Raw genomic sequence first — 20,282 nt, forward strand, 5'->3', positions numbered from 1 at the left:
GCAGGGGGTTGGGGTGCGGGATGTGGCAGGGGGCTCAGGGCAGGGGGTTGGGGTGCGGGAGGGGTGTGGGATGTGGCAGGGGGTTGGGGTGTGGGATGTGGCAGGGGGCTCAGGGCAGGGGGTTGGGGTGTGGCAGGGGGCTCAGGGCAGCGGGTTGGGGTGCGGGATGTGGCAGGGAGCTCAGGGCAGCGGGTTGGGGTGCAGGATGTGGCAGGGGGCTCAGGGCAGGGGGTTGGGGTGTGGCAGGGGGCTCAGGGCAGGGGGTTGAGGTGTGGCAGGGGGCTCAGGGCAGGGGGTTGGAGTGCGGGAGGGGTGTGGGATGTGCCGCGTGTTTGAGACCCCTGGTCTAGATAATTAATCCTGCCACGAGTGCAGGGGACTGGACTCGATGCCCTCTTGAGGTCCCTTCCAATCCTATGATTCTATGATTTGCTCTGGACACTCCGTGCCAGCTTTTTCCCAGATGCCGAGTACCCACAGTTACCTCCATGGCACCTTTGAACGCCGGGCACTAGATTGACAACTCCACCCTTGTTACAAGATGATTCATTTCCTCCAAACAGTAGATGAGGCTTTTCTGAAACACCCCATTGCAAACTCACTGGCACCCACCCGCCGTCGTCGTATTTGGGGACTGCCCAGGTTTGCAGCTCACTGGATGAACGGGCAGGTGTCACAGCACCAATGTGTCTGGTGCATGATGATCGAAAGCTCCTCATAAGCTTGATTTCCCCCACCCCCCATTGTCACCAGGGTTCTTGGTCTATCTCTGAGAAGGTTTTTGTGCTATAACTCCAGCTAGGATCCTGGATGTTCCAGTCACAGTCTATCTTTGGACTCCGGAGATGGCTATAAATAACCAGGCGCTTTCTCTCCTGTGCGTTTGTTTAGGCAAGAGGGCGTTCAGGATGGTGGTGAACTTCTCTTTGGAGGGATTGACTCCAATTTGTACTCTGGTCAGATTGTCTGGACGCCTGTCACCCAGGATGCTTATTGGCAAATTGGAATTGAAGGGTAAGGTTGTTGTCATTGGTATTTTTTGTAGGAATGTAGGGCCTGATTCTGAGCCCATCATAATCAGTGGGAGTCCTTCCATTAATTTCAGTGGGCTTTGGAACATGTTTGATCATAATAACAAACATAAGAATGGCCACACTGGATCAGATGAATGGTCCATCTAGCCTGTCTTCCAACTGTGGCCAATGCCAGGTGCTTCAGCGGGAATGAACAGTACAGGACAATCACTGAGTGAACCATTCCCTGTTGTCCACTCCCAGCTTATGGCAAGCTGTGGCTAAGGACACCCAGAGCATGGGGTGGGTTGCATCCCTGACCATCTTGGCTAATAGCCTTAACCTGTCCTCCGTGATCAGACAGAGGACTCTGGGAGCCAAGACCTGGACTCCTGGCTCCTACTCCTGACTCGGCTCCTGGGTTCTACTCCAGACTCTGCCCCTGAGTCTCTGTGGGACCTTAAATAACCCAAACTTAAAAAGTTCCAGAGATGCCACGAGAACACAAAACAGTGGCTCTAACATCTCTAATGGCAGCACCCCCATGTTCTTGGTTCATCACGCAAGAGATGGGTACATCGCTGCGGAATTTTCCTGCTGAAGTGTCCTGTGTTCTGTTCCCTTAGTTTCTCTGTTGCCGGACAGTCCACTGGCTGGTGTAGCAGTGGCTGCCAGGGGATTGTGGACACTGGAACTTCCCTCCTCACTGCTCCACAGGCGGTTTTTTCGCAGTTGATGGAGGACATTGGCGCTCAGGAGAACAGCGATGGAGAGGTATGGAGAACAGCTGGCCACCGGGAGGCTTAAAAGTGGAAGAGGGGAAGAACCTTGCTGCTAAGCAGGTTTCTGTTAGGTGAAGCAGCTTAGAGAAAGTGTGGTCTAGTTGTTAAAGCAGGTGACTGGTTGTCTGGACTATTCTATTCTTGGATCTGCCACTCACTCTCAGTTGGGTCTTGGGCAACTCATTTAACCTTTTTTGTGCCTGTTTGCCCATCTGTAAGGTGGACCTAATAATCTCTGCTTGTTCAGGGTGTTGAGGCCTTTCAACTGTAGTAAAGCATTTGACTTCCTTCCTTTTCCATGTGATTGTTATAAAGAGCTTTCCCAGGCTGATGGAAGGCAGTCTGTGTGGAGAAGTGCGGGGTTCGAGAGTCCCATGGGATGTAGCATTTTGTCTGCAGTGGCTGTACATAGTACGCAAACCTGCTCTTGCTTCCTCTTTCCACAGTACATGGTTAGCTGCAGCAGCATTGACAGCATGCCTACCATCTCCTTCACCATCAGTGGAACCAGCTTCCCGCTGAGCCCCTCTGCCTACGTGCTCCCGGTATGGATTCTCATCGCAGTGCGCTATCCTCACCTTCCTCTACTTGCATAGTCTCCTCTGGGTGGGCTCCCGGAGAGCTGTATATTTGATATGGGTCTGCTGGGCACATCCGTACTTGTGTTATCCATGTGACGGGGTATGACCAGAGCTTCCAAACCAAAGGGCTTTAACTCAGCTTTCTATCTTCTTCTCAACAGAGCAAAAGCACCGAGTGCGTTGTGGGCATCTCACCCACTTACCTGCCATCCCCGAACGGGCAGCCCCTCTGGATCCTGGGTGACGTCTTCCTCAGGGCATATTACTCTGTTTATGATGTAGGCAAGAGTCAGGTGGGCTTTGCCCCAGCAGCGTAAGTGCCATCGACTGTCTTCCACGCTGCTCCGAACTGTCTCCTGCCTCTGCTCCAACCTGCTGGGCTGTGACACTCTGGCCCCCTCATGCCTCTTGCCAAGGATTTTGAACGTCTCTGTGTACTGAACTTTTGCAAATTTCTGAAGCCTCTCTCCGGTGAATTCTGGGCTCCCCTTCGAAGGTGACTGCAAATAAATAAAAGGCATTAAAAACATGAAGCACATGTGTTTTGGTTTGATCTCTTGGTGCAAAATAAACACCTGGCTGAGGGAAGCATGGCATCAAAGCAGTATGTCCTGGGCAGAAACATGCAGCTGCTCTGAGTAGGGGCCAATTTAAAGCTAAACCAACCACAGGAATTTCATTTAAATACCACCCACACTTAACATGGTGTTGTAGGATAGTCATGCTGCAGCTCCAAGTTTAAACACTACCTGGCTCACTACACCTTCCCTTCCTTTGTTGGGACTAGTGGCTTGATAATATGCATCTCTTTTAATCTGTAGATCTCAAAGCACTCTGAGATGTGGAAGCAGAGGCCCAGGGAGGGTGAGGTTTAAGCAGAACCCTGGTCACTTAGAAAATGATCGTCCCTCCTTTAGTTAAGATAAGGTTGATAAGAATGTTTGGTGGTTATGGCAAAGGCCTGAGAATCGTGAGTGCTGGTTCCATTCCTGACCGTGCCGCTGAATCCCTATCTGAACTCAGGCAAGTCACTTCCCTGCTGTGGGCCTCAGTTTACCCATCTGTTAACTGAAGACTACAGCTGGTCAGAAAAACTTCCAATTCAACAATTTGCCAATTCAGCAAGACCACAACATTTCACAGATCTGGTCCGATTTCACCAAAGAGCCAACGGAACCAGGAAGGTGGAACTCTAGGGAACCTGGCACATTTCAACACCCTGGAGGTGGGGCTTGTTGGCCCTTAATCTTCTGCTACAGAATCCGAGTTGATGTCAATGGGACATTGAACTCATGGGCAGAAACATCTAGCCACTCCTGATGAGCTACTCTGAGCACGGGCAAATCTAGGGGCCAAATTTTGCTCTCAGGTACAGTGCTGTCAGCTGCAATCAGTGGGAGTCGCTCGTATCCTGCCTTGGGGTAACGGTGCTCCAGAATTCCAGTCCTGGCTCTACTGCTGACATTTGATGTGACAGAGAGCAAGTCACTTTCCCTCTCTGCCATATGGGGATAGGAACACTTTCCTCCTTACTTAATTTACCCTCACAGCTGCCTAGGGTTGCCAGTTTTGGCTGGATGTCTTCCTGGAGGCTTCATCACCTGACATAATCTGTAATTAAAGTTTCATCTTTAATTCCTGGAGACTCTGGGATGATCCTGGAGGGTGGGCAACCCTGCAGCCTCCTCTTTCGACTTTTGTGAATAGAAGACAAGGATCCTGACTGCAGCTTAGCCTCCCCACCCAGCTCCGGGACTGGCGGGGCAGAAAGCCTGGGTGCTCAGTCTCCAGGCCCCCTCCAGCTGCAGGCAGGCAGAAGTGAAATTGACAAGAGCGCCACAGCCTGCCTGCCTGGGAGCTGTCACTTTGACTTTCCTGACAGGGAGTTGACATTTTTTTGGCAAAACCTGAAATTTTCCCATGGCTTTGCAAAAAGGGCATTTTTCTTGGGAAATGGTTCAGACAAATTATTTCCCACCAGCTCTAGTAAGAACCGATGGTACTAAATGACCAGGCCCCAGAAGGCATGTAACTGTAGGGCACGTTTTGTGGCTGGGTCGTGCTAAGGACAGCTTCAGCTTTCTCTTGGGATCTATGCAATCTGTCTTGGTCAGTGGCCACAAGATGTACGTGACTCTGTGAAAAGTTCACATTTCCCCTTGTTTGCTCTAAGCCCCTGCCCAGCCAGCCTCACAAGTACCTTTTGGAGGGTCTCAAAATGCTCTTCATAACTATCGCCAGGACTAGTATATTGTCTTAGTAAAACCGAGTGCCAGGAATGCCCTATGATACACAGCCCATGGCTCACTGGCAAATAGCAGGTGCACAAACTATTCCAAACACTAGCCTGTTAGATTGGAGTAAGCCTTTGTGTCTGTTAATTTGGAGACAGGGTTGGACAAGGTTGATCGTGGAGAAATGCTCTTCACAGCTAATGAGGCAAATATAATCTCTCTTCCATGTAAAGTAAGCTGATCCGCATGCAATACCGGCTTTATGGTAGGGTAACCAGATGTCCCGTTTTTATAGGGACAGTCCCGTTTTTTGGGACTTTTTCTTATATAGGTGCCTATTTCCGCCCTCCCCCCCCCCACCGCCTGTCCTGTTTTTTCACAGTTGCTATCTGGTCACCCTACTTTATGGGATCCTTGAAACGGCCACTATAAGGGTGCTGCATTCACTCCAGCTAACCTTGGATAGATTTCCAGAGCCCAGTAAGTGATATCTCTGTCCCTGGCTGTATCGCAAACGGTAGTGGATGAGCTTGAAAAAATTTAGGCATTGCCCCCTGGTGAAGTTTTTGCTTTCATGTGTGTTACCTTGAAATCATTGTAAAGACCGACAGCCCCATTCTTTTCCTACTGACGCTATAAGGGTGCTCCATTCACTGCAGTTAACCTTGGATACAATTTCAGCATCCTGTAACTGTTGCAGCTCTTCCTCTATCTTTTGGCCATATCACAAAAGGTTAGTGGATGAGCGCCCATCATTAAGCACAATTTTTGCTTTTATGTCTTATATTTGCTTTCGGAAGTGTTGGGGAGCAGTGACTTAACAGAATTTCCATAATCTCAGCAACTCTTTCATCGGTTGGTTTAACAAGAGTAAGGCTGGTAGGCATAAACAGCGGTCTTTCATTCAGGATAAATGTAAAACAGAATGGACCTCCTTTAAGGGATAAATAGCTGACACAATAGAAGCCTCCGCCCAAAGCAAAACCACAGGCAAGACGGGAGTAGGAACCAGCTTTGAGGCCCAAAGGGAGTTCTGTTGCGATCACAGCAGAGCAGAATTTTTTGGCTGGAATTTTTCCACAAAAAATGCAGATTTGTTTCAAAACCAAAACGTTTTGAAAATTTGTTTCAAACTCACCAAATTGTTTCAGTTGAAAAAACAAACAAAAACGAGTGTTTAGTTATGACATTTTATAAATGAAGCTTTTTGAGTGATTCACAACAAATTTTGTTTAGAAATGTACTCCTAGTTTGTTTGTTTTTATTTCAAAAAAAAAAAAAGCTCAAAAGCAAAACCAAAGGCTTTGTTTTGGGTTGAACAATGCACTTTGACCCAAAATATTTTTTTGGGTACATCCAATGATCTAAAAAATCAGTTATTCACACAGCTCTAACTGTGATCCGATAAACTCAGGACCGGGGGATCGATTGGACTGGAGTGGTGTGTCTGTGTGTGTGAGGGAAGAAGAGAAACACCACAGAAACAAATTCAGGAAAGGCCTGGGAGCGTGGCTCTGAGACACAGCCTAGAAAGAGGGAGATTTTGGGGCTAAGTGCTAGCTAGAAAGGGGCTTGGAACTGTGAGAAAGAAACTTTCTCCTGATGTTTGATTCCTGTTGTTTTCAGGGAAACAGGACTTTGTACGGTCTTTGTAAGTGAACCAGATTGCATCAAAGAAATATCTGACTCTAACATGACTTTCTTCTCCTAAGCAAAACAATCAGCTAGGCCTTGAATTTTGGCTAACCACTAGGGTCAAAAAGAGAGAACTGTATCAAATTTCCATTCATTGCAGCCAGCGATGGATTTCTTCATTTTTGGCAGGGAAGTTTCGAAGCAAACAGATAACGCTCCAGTGTGTTGACATTTTGACAACACCTTTCTTTTGTTGTGAGCAGAGGTTTGCTTCTGAGCAGATCTTAATTGTTTGATCTTGCTGTCAAAAGTGCTAATTGCTTTACAATCTCAGCACCCAACAAAAGAAACAAACATCTTCATACTTCACGGAGAAATAAAATACACCAAGTGTTGACGCTGGGTGAGCACCGTGATATGGGAATTTGGGTGCCAGCAGATAATGGAGCAGGGGGCAGTGCCCAGGATATAAAAGTAGGGATTGTAGATTAGATGCGTCAGCCTAGTTTTGTGGCAGTGACCGACGTGTTCTGATCAGGAGCTGCTTGGTGGAGAAATCGAGCACCATGAAGTGGCTCATCCTGGCTCTGGTTTGTCTCCAGCTCTCAGAAGGGCTGGTGAAGTGAGTATTCCAGAACAGATATTGTAGTGAGGAGTGCGTAGAAGTACCCACATAGTAAATAAATCAGCATTTCTGTATTCTGCTAAGTTATGTCCTTATGTTCCTTACAAAGTACTATTAATTGTATGATATTTGTAAATATATTTCTGCCTCTGCTCAGGCGTTCTCACTTTGAGTGATAACACACTGATCTGTAAGAGGTACTTAAGAGGAAGGAACGGCATTATGGCAGGATACAGAGAGGAACAACATGAGAGATGCTTGGGAGGACGAACCATTTCCTGAGCTGCTCTTGTTCTGTGCAGAGTCACTCTGAAGAAAGGAAAGTCTATGCGAGAGGTGATGAAGGAGAAAGGAGTTCTGGAGGATTTTCTGAAGCATCACAAAGTTGATCCTGCCAGGAAGTACCACTTCAATAATTACAATGTCGCTGATGTACCAATAGCCAACTACCTGGATGTGAGTATTAAGGCTTTCTCCCTGTCTCCTTTATTTATGTAGTCTTGCTAGCCTTCTTTCCTTCCCTATTACCTAGTCAATCTGTGTACTTCTGTGGTCACAAGTCAATAGATCCCTCTTTTCAGTCCTTGGAAATCTGTAACTATTTTGAAGTGGTTTGGATGAAAAAGATCTAACGGAATACAATGAACACACAAGTTCTGCTTCCAATTGTATTTCCATTTGGAGAAAAAGCAGAGTCTAGGTTGCCCTGCTTCCTCCCACTCCCACTTTATCACTCTCAAGTGTTTGCTTTGTATTCCCTGGGACACATAATGTGTCTTCTCCAGAGACTTGGCGTACGGTTCTAGTGCAGGACTGGGAGTCGAGAAGTCACAGTTCTGTTCTTGTCTCTGCGACTGACTTGCTGGGTGAATTGGGCAAGTCACTTTTCTTCATACCTCAATTCCCCCATATGCAAAATAATGGACCACCCCTGTGGAGCTTAATTCCTTAAAGGCTGTAAAGACCTTTGGCATCTTCAGATGGAAGATGCTAGAGAAGTCAAAATGTTGGAATCTGATTAAGAGCACAAAGGAATCCCCCTGCCCACACGTCTTCTCTCTTTGCAGTCCTTCTACTTTGGAGAGATCAGCATTGGAACTCCGCCCCAGAACTTCTTGGTTCTCTTCGACACCGGCTCCTCCAACCTGTGGGTTCCATCTACATACTGCCAGACTGAGGCCTGCTGTGAGTACTGCTCAGCTGTTAACTATTCAGTAGATGCATGTCCTGGGCGCATTGCTCCTGAGAAGCGGAGTCAAATTCCAACTAGGCAAGAAGATGCAGCATCTTCCAAATCAAAAATGATCCTCTCAGACAGTATTTGTGAATGTCATACTAAGATATCTGCTAGTCTCCTAGAGCTCTTTTCTAAGCCTTGAATACCGTATGGATCGCTCTTTCCTTATAAAAGGTACTACAGTATTCTAAAGTGGTAGTCCAGAACTCTACAGCTGAGAGACTGCACTGTAGAATACTGTAGTGTGTATACTAAAGTTTAAGCAGTCATGCTGGGAGTCAACAAATGCTATGAATGGCATAACTATTACCCAGAGCTTTAGCTGGTATAAATTGACTTCAATAGAGCGACACTTATTTATACCAGTTGAGGATATGGTCCATAATTCTTAAATGTTATGGTTACAGGTACAAGATAGGTAAATAAAGAAGATGGGCATTAAAAAAAGTCTGTTTGAGGTTATCTGGCTTAATATCAGTGCTTTGCTCTGCCATATAAGAACTCCCGGGCTGACTCTTGGTCCTGTTCTTTCACTCCACGTCAGCTGTTGGGGAAATGCTGCCTCGTCAGGGCACTCAGTCTGCAGTTGAATGGGACCGGCTCAAATCACATTGCAGCCACCAAAGAGAATGACCATGATGTTGCAATCTTGTTTTTAATCTAGCCAATCATGCAAGGTTCAACCCCAACCAGTCATCCACCTTTTCCGACATTGGAGTGACCTACACCCTGGACTATGGGTTTGGAGACCTGACTGTGGTTTTAGGTTACGACACGGTGACAGTAAGTGAAATTTGCGCCACCCCCATCACGCGTTGTCATTTGAGCTGTGTCTCTGGCACTGTCAGAGGGCATTGGGATTAAAAACATGTGGGGTTGTGGATAATAAAGTCTTGTTTTGAATGCAATTTACTGAAGCGTGTACCCCACATAGCAGCAGGAATACGTGATCCGTCTTTCTAGTTTAACTGCAGTGGGCTTGGAGACATTTATCTGAGGACACTTTATGAGCTAAATTCCACTGGCATCCGTGTTGTGACACCAGCAGTGAATTTGGTCCTGTACATATGATTTTTATGTTGTTAATTAGACCCTGTTAATACAGGACATAATAAGGGCTTGTGTACATGAGAAACTTGCACCAGTTTTAACTGAAGGTGTGAATTTAAACCAATTTAGTTAAATCCATGCAAACCCCAGTGTCGACTGTCCTATGTCCGTTTAAGAGTGGCTTATTTGGGTATAGCTGAATTGATCAGAAACATAAGAGGGCACAGTCATCTGATTTCGTTACCGTAATTTTGTGTAAAATTCCAGGTTAGAGCAATTGTTTTCTTCCCTGCTAGGTCCAGAACATTGCCATCACCAATCAGGAATTTGGTCTGAGTGAAGATGAACCTACCAGCCCCTTCTACTATGCTCATTTCGATGGGATTTTGGGAATGGCTTATCCTGCCATGGCAGTAGGGGGCTCCTATACACCTATGCAGGAGATGTTGAAGCAGGGCCTGCTTACTGAACCCATCTTCAGTTTCTATTTCTCCCGGTAAGATCTCTCTCAGTACCCCTCTCTCTCTCTCTATTACCACATATAACACTCTATTTTCCCATTTCTCTTTCACATTGTATCTGTCTATATATATCATATAGCAACTCACCCACCCACTCTTTATCTGACTCTATTTATCTATACATCACCCACCCACCCACTGCTATGTCTCTTCACCCACTGGGTGACAGGGGATGGATCACTTGATAATTACCTGTTTTGTTGATTCTCTCTGAAGCATCTGGCATTGGCCACTGTTGGAAGACAGGATACTGGGCTAGATGGACCTTTGGTCTGGCAATTCTTATGTCCTGTCTGTCTACTACCATAAGTACCCCTCTGTTTATTTTCTCTTTGTCTAACCATTGACCCCCGCCCCACCACACATACCATCCCACCTCCCATCCACATATATGTTACAGCTCCTGCTCCATCGGAGGGTAGTTTGTGTAACATATGTCTGACGTGTAACCATGTGTGTTTCCAGCCAACCAACATATAATTATGGAGGAGAAATCATCTTTGGAGGCATTGACACCCAGCTGTTCTCTGGCCAGATTACATGGGCACCCGTGACCCAAGAGGTTTACTGGCAGATTGGTATTCAGGAGTAAGTTCTGTTTGCAACCCCTGCCCCCCCCCCCCCTTTATTAACATAGGCAGGAGCCTTTCCTCCTTATGGTCTGTAGGAAGCCTTTCTGGCTGTAATTAGTGGAGTCAGTTGCCCTGTGTCAACTCAAACTCTCCATGGAGGAGGATGAATTCGGATCAGATCTGGATTTCAGGCACCCTAAAAAGGAGTTTGGATCCAGATTTTTGGTTCTAGTAATAAAAGCTCCTAACCTAGGTTTCTATTCTGCAAACCAATTTGAACTTTAAACACGTGAGGAAATCCCATTCATGTTAATGGGACTTAAGCGTTTACTTAAAGTGAGGCGTATGCTTAAGTGCTTTGATGAATAGAGATGGGCTTAAGCTTGTACTAAGAGTTAATCATGTGTGTCTGTGCTTTGCTGAATCGGGGCCAGGGACAATGCTTGGCTGAATAGAATAAGGGTCCCGGGGCTGCCGGTTATTGTGTATCCAAAACTGGGTCTCATCCTGCATCAGAGGCAGTTCCTTTTGCTGACAAGTTGCTATAATGAGGTTTCTTGTATTTCCCTCCTTAGGTTCGCTATCGGACAGCAGGCGACTGGCTGGTGCAGCCAAGGCTGCCAGGCTATTGTGGACACTGGGACGTTTCTGCTCACTATCCCACAGCAGTACATGGGGTACTTCCTGCAGGCTGTGGGTGCTCAGGAATCCAATGGAGAGGTAGGAGCAACAGGTGCCTTGCCGTGCTGCCGACGACGTCTGTGAGGGATTTTGCAATACCTGACACAAGGAATTTGAGACACAAGAAGATGAGAATGATGGGCTTTTGGGTGATCAGGCAAGGGTTCCTAGAGGAGCTCAGGGACAGAGTCTTAAAGCTGGTGATGGCACTAATTACATCTGGGGAACAGGAAGTCTCTCCTGAGGTTGGGGAGAGAGCTCCTGATCTCCCGTTCCCCGATGTAGATCAGAAGTAACTCTACCGACATCTGTGGGCCAGACCTGGCTGGTGTAAATCAGCACAGCTCTGGAGTGATGCTGATTTACCCCAGTTGAGGAGCTGGCCTAGTGTAAAATCAGCAGGAGATCTGAAGCCAGCGTGGTGAACGTAACCTTGCTGCTGTTCCCATGCAAGGCAGGGGAGCGTGCGTGGGGCTGGGGAAGCTGCTGTCCATGGGAGGGCGGAGTGCAGCAGGGCGGTTTCTCCCCTCTATTGGATAGAAGGGTCAATACCTGGTAGTGCTACTCGCCTCTATTGGAGGCCCTGTAAGGGCAGCTTCTGCTCTCGATTGTCACAGTTGTAACCTTCATTTGTCTTTCGTTTCCACAGTACGTGGTGAACTGCAACAATGTCCAGAACATGCCGACCATCACCTTCGTCATTAGCGGATCCCAGTTCCCGCTGCCCCCCTCTGCCTATGTCTTCAACGTATGTATTATCTGAACAGCATAAAACACTTTTATCTCGCCGAGACAGTGAGCCAGCAGGGAGTCAGAGTTTCTGTGCAAATGCAGAGACCTTTCTCCTGCACTGCAGCTCTGTTTGCCTGTCTTTCCTACCAGCACTCTAAATGACGGGGTGGTTGCATTCCAACACTGTGAGCTTGCAGGGCCTGCTCCCATCAGTCACTGCAAAGCTGCCACTAATTCTGCTGGGCCTTCCGTGGCTAGCCTACATAGCCCTCTGCCTAGTCAAACAACAGCCCTGATGCGACCTCTCTCTGTTTTCCCCCCTGATAGAATAATGGCTACTGCACAGTTGGGATTGAGCCCACGTACCTGCCTTCCCAGAATGGGCAGCCCCTCTGGATCCTGGGAGACGTCTTCCTCAAGGAATATTATTCGGTCTATGACATGTCCAATAACAGAGTGGGCTTTGCCCCATCAGCCTAGACAAGCAGTTCATCAACCTGAACCGGACGAAGCCTTTCCCCTTCCTCTTTTCCGCTGGACACTGATGGAATCAGACTAAGTTAATATGGACAGATTGCATCCTTCTTAATATGCCTTCCGTAGCTTTTCTTTGGCTTGCATGCAGCAATCAGTGCTCTCCAAATGTATTGTTACAAATAAACTGCAGTGAATCCAATGGTCTTGTGTCGTCTTTGGAGTTTGTTGAGTGAAGGTTGAGCCCAGCTGTCTGTTTGTGGGTCCTGCAATCTTATGATGGCACACACACTACCCACTGGGACACAAAGCAGCAAGTTAACCTCTTTGGGTCCGTCTACACTGCCGTAAAACCCCTGCAGTACCGAGTCTCTGAGCCCAGCTCCGCTGACATGGGCTGGGGCTGCAGGGCTACAAATCACAGTGTAGAGGTTCTGGCTTGGGCTCTGAGACCCTCCCCACTCGTGGGGTCTCAGAGCCTGGGCTCCAGCCTGAGCCTGAACATCTACACTGCCATTTTTAGCTCCGCAGCCTGAGCCCCGCAAGCCCAAATCAGCTGAGCCAGGCCAGCTGTGGCCATGCCCTGGGTTTTTTATTGCAGTGTAAACGTACCCTCTGTTATCCACTCTGCGCCAGACTTTTGAAAGAGCCGGGCACTTAGGGTATGTCTACACTTCAATGTAAGCCTGGGCTCAGACCCAGACTTGAGCCCAAACCCCTTTCTGTCTACACACAAATCCTATCATGAACTTTCCTATTATAAATCAACCTCTGTGGTCTATGAGGGCCTGCTTCCAGACAGTTATAGCAACCTGCTTCTGAACTGGCAAGGCTGCCCCCTTGCATGTATTGTTACACTGGAGGGTTAGGCCAAGCTGCTCACAAAGTTCCATATGCAAGTTCTGGACACGCTGCTGGTCAGCATGACAATGTGATCCCACCAGTCCGCGCTTGTGGCCCTGCTCCAGAAGGGCCGGTCTGCATAGGGGGTGTCAGCGGCTATACCGGCTGTATTGAGCCACATCAGCCAGTTCATATCTGCAGTGTCTGTGTCATCCTCCTGATCCATCCATAAAGTCTGCCTTTGGTGGGTCAGGAAACGCCATCAAAATGTCCACCAGTAAGTCATGGAAGCTCTGTCCGTTTCCTGACACAGGAGTGAAAGCGCAAGCCACAGAAGCTCTTCAAAAGGCGCCGCCTCCATGTTGCTGGCACCGGTAGATGGGAGCACACAGACCAAAATGGTGGCTCGGCAGGCTTAGTGGACTGTTCAAACTTCCTGTAACATGCTGGGTGGACAGGCAAGATTTCCCACTCTACACCACGGTCAAAGGACTAGAGTAGCCACATTTCAGTAGGGTGCTAGGGAGTCCGGGGAATGGTTGATTTGACTTGCGTTTGCGTGTTGCAGTGTGGGCACCAGAGCCCCAGGTTTGCACCCAGATTAGAAAATTCTTAATGTAGGGTTAACCATCAGTAGTTCCCAAACTGGGGTTCACGAAATATTACAGAGGTTTCTCGGGGGGAAAAATCCCTAATGGCGGACAGAGCTGTCCCTAAGCAGATCAAAGCAAGCAGATCTATCACACTGAGGAGATTTAAACTTCAAGACTCCTTATAAGAAATGGAAAGGGAGGTGGATATTTTTTGCTGTTTTTAAAATAAAATAGGCAACTAGTATTGTTTTTAAAATTATTATGAAGAACAAGTTTAAGCTTTGTTGTAATGTGCGCTGTTTGCCTGGACTGCTCAAGACCTGAATGCTTGTGTAGGAGGAACTCTGAGCAACTCTGAGTTGGCTTCTTAAATACCTTCATGGTCACAGGTTGTTAAAGTTTGGGAACCACTGGTGTAGATGCTCAAGGCTGGAGTTTTTAAGCCAAGGTGAGCTGACTTGAATCCCACTAACCTTGGGCTTACATTGCAGTGTAGACAGACCCATGAAAACAGTGGAGAATTCCGCCTATATTCCTATTGGAAACCAAATTTCCGAATTCTCTTTCTTTGCACAGCTGTGATGGAGAGGCTGATAGTTATCTAGCTTGCACAGGGGGCTGGGGAAGCTTCATTCACTGATATTTGTAATATACTTTGAGATTCTCAGATGGGAGAGGGCGTAACAGGACAAAATGTGGTTGTGGTGAAGGAGGGAAGGGCCCTCTGTGTTTCTTACCCATGTACAGTATTCACATGCTGTAACCCTGCATGGATGCCCTGAGGCTCTGGTTCTGTTCCTAGCCAAGACTATCCTAACCAGTGGAGTGGTACGTGGTGCCCCTGCCTTCTCAGAGCCACACCTCTGCAGATTTAGTTTTGCCTGAGACTCGTTACTGTTTCACACGTTGCCAGTGCAGAACCTAATACGGAAACACAAGCTCAGCCTTAAAGAAGTGATGGACTAGAACAGGGGTGGCCAACCTGTGGCTCTGGAGCCACGTGAGGCTCTTCAGAGGTTAATATGCGGCTCCTTGCACAGGCGCTGACTCCGGGGCTGGAGCTACAGATGCCAACTTTCCAATGTGCCGGGGGGTGCTCACGGCTCAACCCCCTGCTCTGCCCCAGGCCCTTCCCCCACTCCACCCCTTTCCCCAAGGCCCCTGCCCCTTCCCCCGAGCCTGCCATGCCCTCGCTCCTCCCCCTCCCCCACAGAGCCTCCTGCGCATGCGAAACAGCTGATTGCGGGAGGCGCTGACTGGTGGGTGGGAGGCGCTGGGAGCAGGGTGGGGGAGCTGACGCGGGGCTGCTGATGTATTACTGTGGCTCTTTGGCAATGTACATTGGTAAATTGTGGCTCCTTCTGAGGCTCAGGTTGGCCACCCCTGGACTAGAAGAAACCATGAGCAGCAGCTGTGCAAACCCTGCACCCATTGAAGTCTGTGGGAGTTCCGCCATTGATTTCAATGTGCTCAGGATTCGGAGGTGCAGTGCAGACAGACAGAAGCAGACAGCACCGATGAGCTGCCGGAGTGGCTGAGGATTCAGGACAGAGGAAGGTTCTGTTATGTGATGAAGCTGATGGCGAGGAGCTGGCGACTACAACGTCGTCATTTACCAGTGGATGGACGAGACAACTCCATCAGCCATGAATGCAGCATTAGCTAATTGGGCCTTTGGGCACCAGTGAAAAGGGGCGTCTGGCCTGGAAAGCGAGAGAGAGATTAGATACTACAGTATACAACATGGTTCAGTCTGTGTCCAAAGCATGTCATCACTTACTGCACTGCTAGAAGGTGCTCAGACACTATAATGACGAGCATGGGATAAGAACCTCTATAGAAAAGAAATTCCTAGAAGGTGCAATGTGGCTTTTCTGCTATTATGTTCCCTTCAATGTGTGTGGGGTCCATTGGATGCGACCTAAAAATCAGGATGGTTTAATTCCAGGGCTCTTTCATAAGGTGAAGGATTTTCCCTAGAGACCTTGTTATCATTACTTAATATTGATATTACAGTAGCATTTAGAGGGCTGAATTGAAACGGAGGCTTATTGTGCTAGATGCTGTACAGATATATAAGGTACGGGGCAGCAAATTAACCCCTCTGAAGCAAAGAGAGAACACGCCCCTGGTCTGACATTTTGATAGGAGCTTTCTCTATGCTGAGCAGCAGTTTGGATCGCAATCATTTGACCTCACTATCTTAGAAACATAAGCCTGGCTTAATTTGCTTAAGCTACATTGAAATAAAGCTAACTGTATATCGAAACAAGAGCATTCACTGAGGGGTTTGCAGTGGTTTAATTAATTGGTTGTAAAAGCTTTTTAAGTTAAACTAGTGCAACTTTTTCATGGAGCCAAGCTCTGACTTAATCAGAGTGTGGGTCAGTTAGGAATAATGTTAGCTACACTGACCATTACTAGGCATAAGCAGGGCCGTAGCAACAAAGAACGTGGCCCCCTCCGAACGGTGGCCCCCTCCGAACATATGTCCGGGCGGGGCCCCTTACAATGCAGAAACTGGAATGCGGTATTTATTTTGCCACTTTTAGGGGCCCCCTTCCTTGCTGGGCCCCCTCCGGTCGGAGGGTACGGAGGGCGCTCGCTATGCCTCTGGGCATAAGTTCCACAGCTATACAGATGCCCCCCGACTTATGCAATCGTTCCGTTCCGGAAAGCCTTGCGTAACTCGAATTTTGTGTAAGTTGGAAATGTATACCCATATGTTACGCAAAAATTTCTGCAACTTGAAAATCCTTTTTCCATAAGTGCGAATTTGCGTAAGTCAGGTCTTGCGTAACCCGGGGAGCGTCTGTATATATAAAGATATAGATATTCATTTGCTGTTTTTCGTCTATATAGTGGCCTTGAATTTTCTTCTCTGAGGCAGTGTGGTCTCCACTAACTCCCGCTCCAGATCAAGTATATGCAGCTGTTAAGAAAAGCAGCAGATCAGCATCTAACCTTTGTGAGATGCTTTATCTCATTTTTTTGAGCATCACTTACCCTTAATAATGAGACAGTCATTTGATTGTTACCATAATTTTGTGTAAGATTCTAGTTGGGAGCAATTATTTTCTGCCCCTCTAGGTCCAGAACATTGTCCTCAAACACCAGGCATTTGGTCTGAATGAGGATGAGCCTCCCAACCCCTTCTGCTATTCTTATTTCAATGGGATTTGGGGAATGGTTTATTCTGGCTTAGTGATAGCAGGACACAACACAGTTATGCAGGAGATATTGCAAAGAAGGGCCAGCTTACTGAACCCATCTACAATTTCCATTTCTCCCGGTAAGATCTCTGTCTCTCTTGCTATAATTCTGTATATCACCAAATGTTGCTTGTCTGTCTTTGTCTGTCCATCCTTCACACACATCCATCAACTAAACCTCCATCCCCATGTATTTTATGTTCCCTGCCTCACAGAAGGGTGGCTGCTGTGCATCTGATCCTTGTCTGATATCTGTTACCATTCGTGTTTCCTGCCAGCCAATGTATAATTATGGAGGGGACATCATGTTTGGAGGCGTTGACCCTCAGCTGTTCCCTGGTCAGATTACATGGACATCCGTTACTGGCAGTTCAGTATTAAGGAGTAAGTCCTGTTGGCAAACCCCTATTATCAATGTGGGCATGAACTTTTCCTTCTTATTGTCCGTGGGGAGCCTCTCCAGATGTCATCAGTGGAGTCAGCTGCCCTGTGTCAACTCATCCTCTCTGGGCAGGAGGCAGAACAAAGGAAGAAACATCTGTGCCATCCTCAAGATAAAGTGGAGGGATTACTGCTTAAAAAGAGGTCTGAACTTGGCCCAGGTGAGCTTGGCATTGGGATCTGGATTTCAGACACTCTCAAAAGGTGCTTGGAGCCAGTAATGATAAAAGCTTCTATCCTAGGCCCCAGTTCAACAAAGTTCTTCAGCATGTCCTAGACATTAGATACATGAAAGCCCTTAAAGTTAGCTGCATGCTTTGATGAATAGAGAGGGAGATAAGCATGCATTGAAAGTTAAGCGAGTGCTTCTGTCCTTGGCTGAATCAGGGCCAGTGACAGTGCTTGGCTCTATAGAATACGGGTCTCTGAACTGCAGGTTATCGAGTATCAGAAGCCTTGTGCTCTTGGCTCAGCCTGCATCAGAGGCATTCTCGTGGCTGACAGACGTGTACAGTGAAATCTCGTGGGCTTCCCTTCTTAGGTTCACTATTGGACAGCAGGAGACTGGCTGGTACAGCCAAGGCTGCCAGGTGGCTATTGTAGACACCAGGACGTTTCTGCTCACCGTCCCAGAGCAGTACATGGGGGACTTCCTGGAGGCTGTAGGTGCTCAGCAGAACAACCAGAATGTAGGTGCTATGAGTGCTTTGCACAGATGCTGAGGATGTCCTGTGAGGGTTTTTGCAATGCATGATACTAGGACTCCAAGACCATAAAGCTGGCCTGTGGTGTGTTCAGGCAAAGATTCCTAGAGGACAGGGCCAGCTCCAAGCACCAGCCGACCAAGTACGTGCTTGGAGCGGCACCGTGTAAGGGGTGGCCAATCTTGGGGTGGCTGGGGGCGCTCGGGGTTTTTGTTTGTTTGTTTTGGTTCGGCGGGGCAGCACTCAAGGTTTTTGTTTTTGTTTTTGTTTCAGCGGGGCAGGGCGGCGCTCGGGGGGGGTTGTTTCGGCGGGGCGGCGCTCGGGGGGGGTTGTTTCGGGGGGGCGGCGCTCTTTTTTTTTTTTGCTTGGGGCGGCAAAAAAGTTAGAGCCGGCCCTGCTAGAGGAGCCCAGGAACTGGAGGCTTAAAGCTGTTAACACCATTAACTACGTTTGCAAGTACGTACAGCAAGTCCTTCCCTGAGTTTAAATTTGGAGAGGGAGATCCTGACCTCCCTTATATCGCTGTAAATCAAGAAGCCCAGGGGGGCCTATCACTGACTGGTGTACATCAATGTAGCTCTGCTGAAGCCAGAGGAGTTATGTTGACTAACCTCAGCTGGCCCAGTGTAAAATCAGCAGGAGATCTGAAGCAGGCTTGGTGAACGTAACCTTGCTGCTGTTCCCATGCTAGGTAGGGGACAAGGGAGCATGTGTGAGGCTGAAGAAGCTGCTGCCCGTGTGATGGCAGAGTGCAGCAGGGTGGTTTCTCCCCTTTGTTGGATAGAAGCATCGATACCTGGAAGTGCCAATCTCCTCTGTTGGTAGGCACTGCAAGGGCGTCCTCTGCTCTCGTTTGTTACAGACTTAAACCCTCTGTCTCTTTGCTTCCAGAGAACATGGTTGACTGCAGCAATGTCCAGAACATGCCGACCATCACCTTCCTCATTAATGGATCCCAGTTCTCTCTGCTTCCCTGAGTTTCGGTGCAGATTCAGAGACCTTTCCCCCATGCTGCAGCTCTGTTAGACTGTCCTCTCTAACAGCACTCTAAATGATGGGGTTAGTCTTCTAGCAATGTGACTTTTCCTGCTCCTATCAAAGCCACTTAAATCTCCCAGTATGTGTGCCAGAGCTTCAGGGTTTAGGCTACGTAGTCAAACCACAGCACTGAAGCTGCCTCTGTCTGTTTTCTCTCTTACAGAAACATGGCCGAGGTTGAGATCACTTACTTGCCTTCTCAGAACGGACGACCTCTTTGGATCCTGGGTGATGTCCTTCTCAAGGAATACTCTTCTGTCTATGACATGGCCATCAACAAAGTGGGCTTTGCCCCATCAGCCTAGACAAACCAGGAGTCAGCTGGACAGGACCACGCCATTCCCTCTCCTGTCTAAATCTTCTCTCCTTGATGCTGATGGAATCATACTAAGTTTATATGGACAGAGTGTATCATTCTAAATGTATCATGGGTCCTGTGTGAACCTGCCTTCTGCTTTTGTATATTCATCAGTGCTCTCTAAATCTATGGTTGCAAGAAAACGGCATTGAGTCAAATTGTCTCTTGTCTTCTTTGGCGTTTTGTTGAGTAAAGATTTAGCGCAGCTGTGTATTTGTGGGTCTCGCAGCCTTCTTATTGCACACAAACTAGTCAGGGTATAAAGCAGCAAGTTAATCCCTCTGTCGTATGTTTCTGGTCAGACTTTCAAAATAGCCGAGACCTCAGTAGCTTCCCAGTGAGAACAGTGGAAAATCCCCACTATATTTCTGTTGGGAATCATGGGTACTACTCTGTGCTGAGCACTTGTAAAACTCCTGCCATTTCATTTAGGTGTTTAAATGGGAACTGAGCTTTATGGAAAATATGGTCCTTCCTAGTCCACTTTTAATTTTAAGGGCCACACTTTCCAAAACAGCCTCTGAAATGGCACTAGCAGATTTCCAGGTGTATGTTTTTACATGGACAAATATCAGGTTGGAGCCTCAGCTAGCGTAAATCAACCTAACTGCATTGACTTCAGTGGAGCTGTGGCACTTTGCATCAGCTGAGGATCTGGCCCTTGCATCTTTGCACACAAACTGGATTGGGGAAGGGGAAACCTTGTGGCTGAGGCACAAGACTGGGGCTCAAGACAATTGGGCTGTAGTTCCCTGATCTGCTGCAGATTCCCTGTGTGACCACTTGAGATCACATCTTAAACCTGCCGAATACCTTGAATTCACATCAAATTCAATGGGAATTGCAGGTGCTCAGCACCTTTCAGGATTTGACCCATTACTTATCAGGGCTTCATCTTCCCTACTGTAAAACAGGGATAACACTGACTGACCTCACGGGGGATTGAGAGACTTAAA

General features: G+C 47.8%; 2 protein-coding genes and 1 pseudogene across 2 annotated transcripts in view; all 3 read left to right on the forward strand.

The window, feature by feature from the left end:
• Positions 1-2,693, forward strand: part of LOC113407121 (gastricsin-like) — an 8,182-nt gene extending 5,489 nt beyond the window's left edge. The window contains exons 6-9 of the mRNA XM_026655196.1: positions 892-1,014; positions 1,640-1,787; positions 2,242-2,340; positions 2,538-2,693. Coding sequence (XP_026510981.1) covers positions 892-1,014; positions 1,640-1,787; positions 2,242-2,340; positions 2,538-2,693 — 526 coding nt within the window. The remainder of the gene's footprint in view (positions 1-891; positions 1,015-1,639; positions 1,788-2,241; positions 2,341-2,537) is intronic.
• A 4,118-nt stretch (positions 2,694-6,811) lies between these two features.
• Positions 6,812-12,143, forward strand: LOC112109558 (gastricsin-like). Its single transcript, XM_026655198.1, has 9 exons — positions 6,812-6,867; positions 7,173-7,326; positions 7,938-8,055; positions 8,772-8,890; positions 9,454-9,653; positions 10,144-10,266; positions 10,826-10,970; positions 11,581-11,679; positions 11,991-12,143. Exons 1-9 carry the CDS (start codon positions 6,812-6,814, stop codon positions 12,141-12,143), a joined length of 1,167 nt encoding a protein of 388 aa, XP_026510983.1.
• A 1,196-nt stretch (positions 12,144-13,339) lies between these two features.
• On the forward strand, positions 13,340-19,273 carry LOC112109557 (annotated as a pseudogene).
• The last annotated feature ends 1,009 nt before the right edge of the window (positions 19,274-20,282 follow it).

The sequence above is a fragment of the Terrapene carolina genome, unplaced genomic scaffold (assembly GCF_002925995.2).
Source record: "Terrapene carolina triunguis isolate 2854851 unplaced genomic scaffold, T_m_triunguis-2.0 Scaffold198, whole genome shotgun sequence".
NCBI lineage: Eukaryota > Metazoa > Chordata > Testudines > Emydidae > Terrapene > Terrapene triunguis.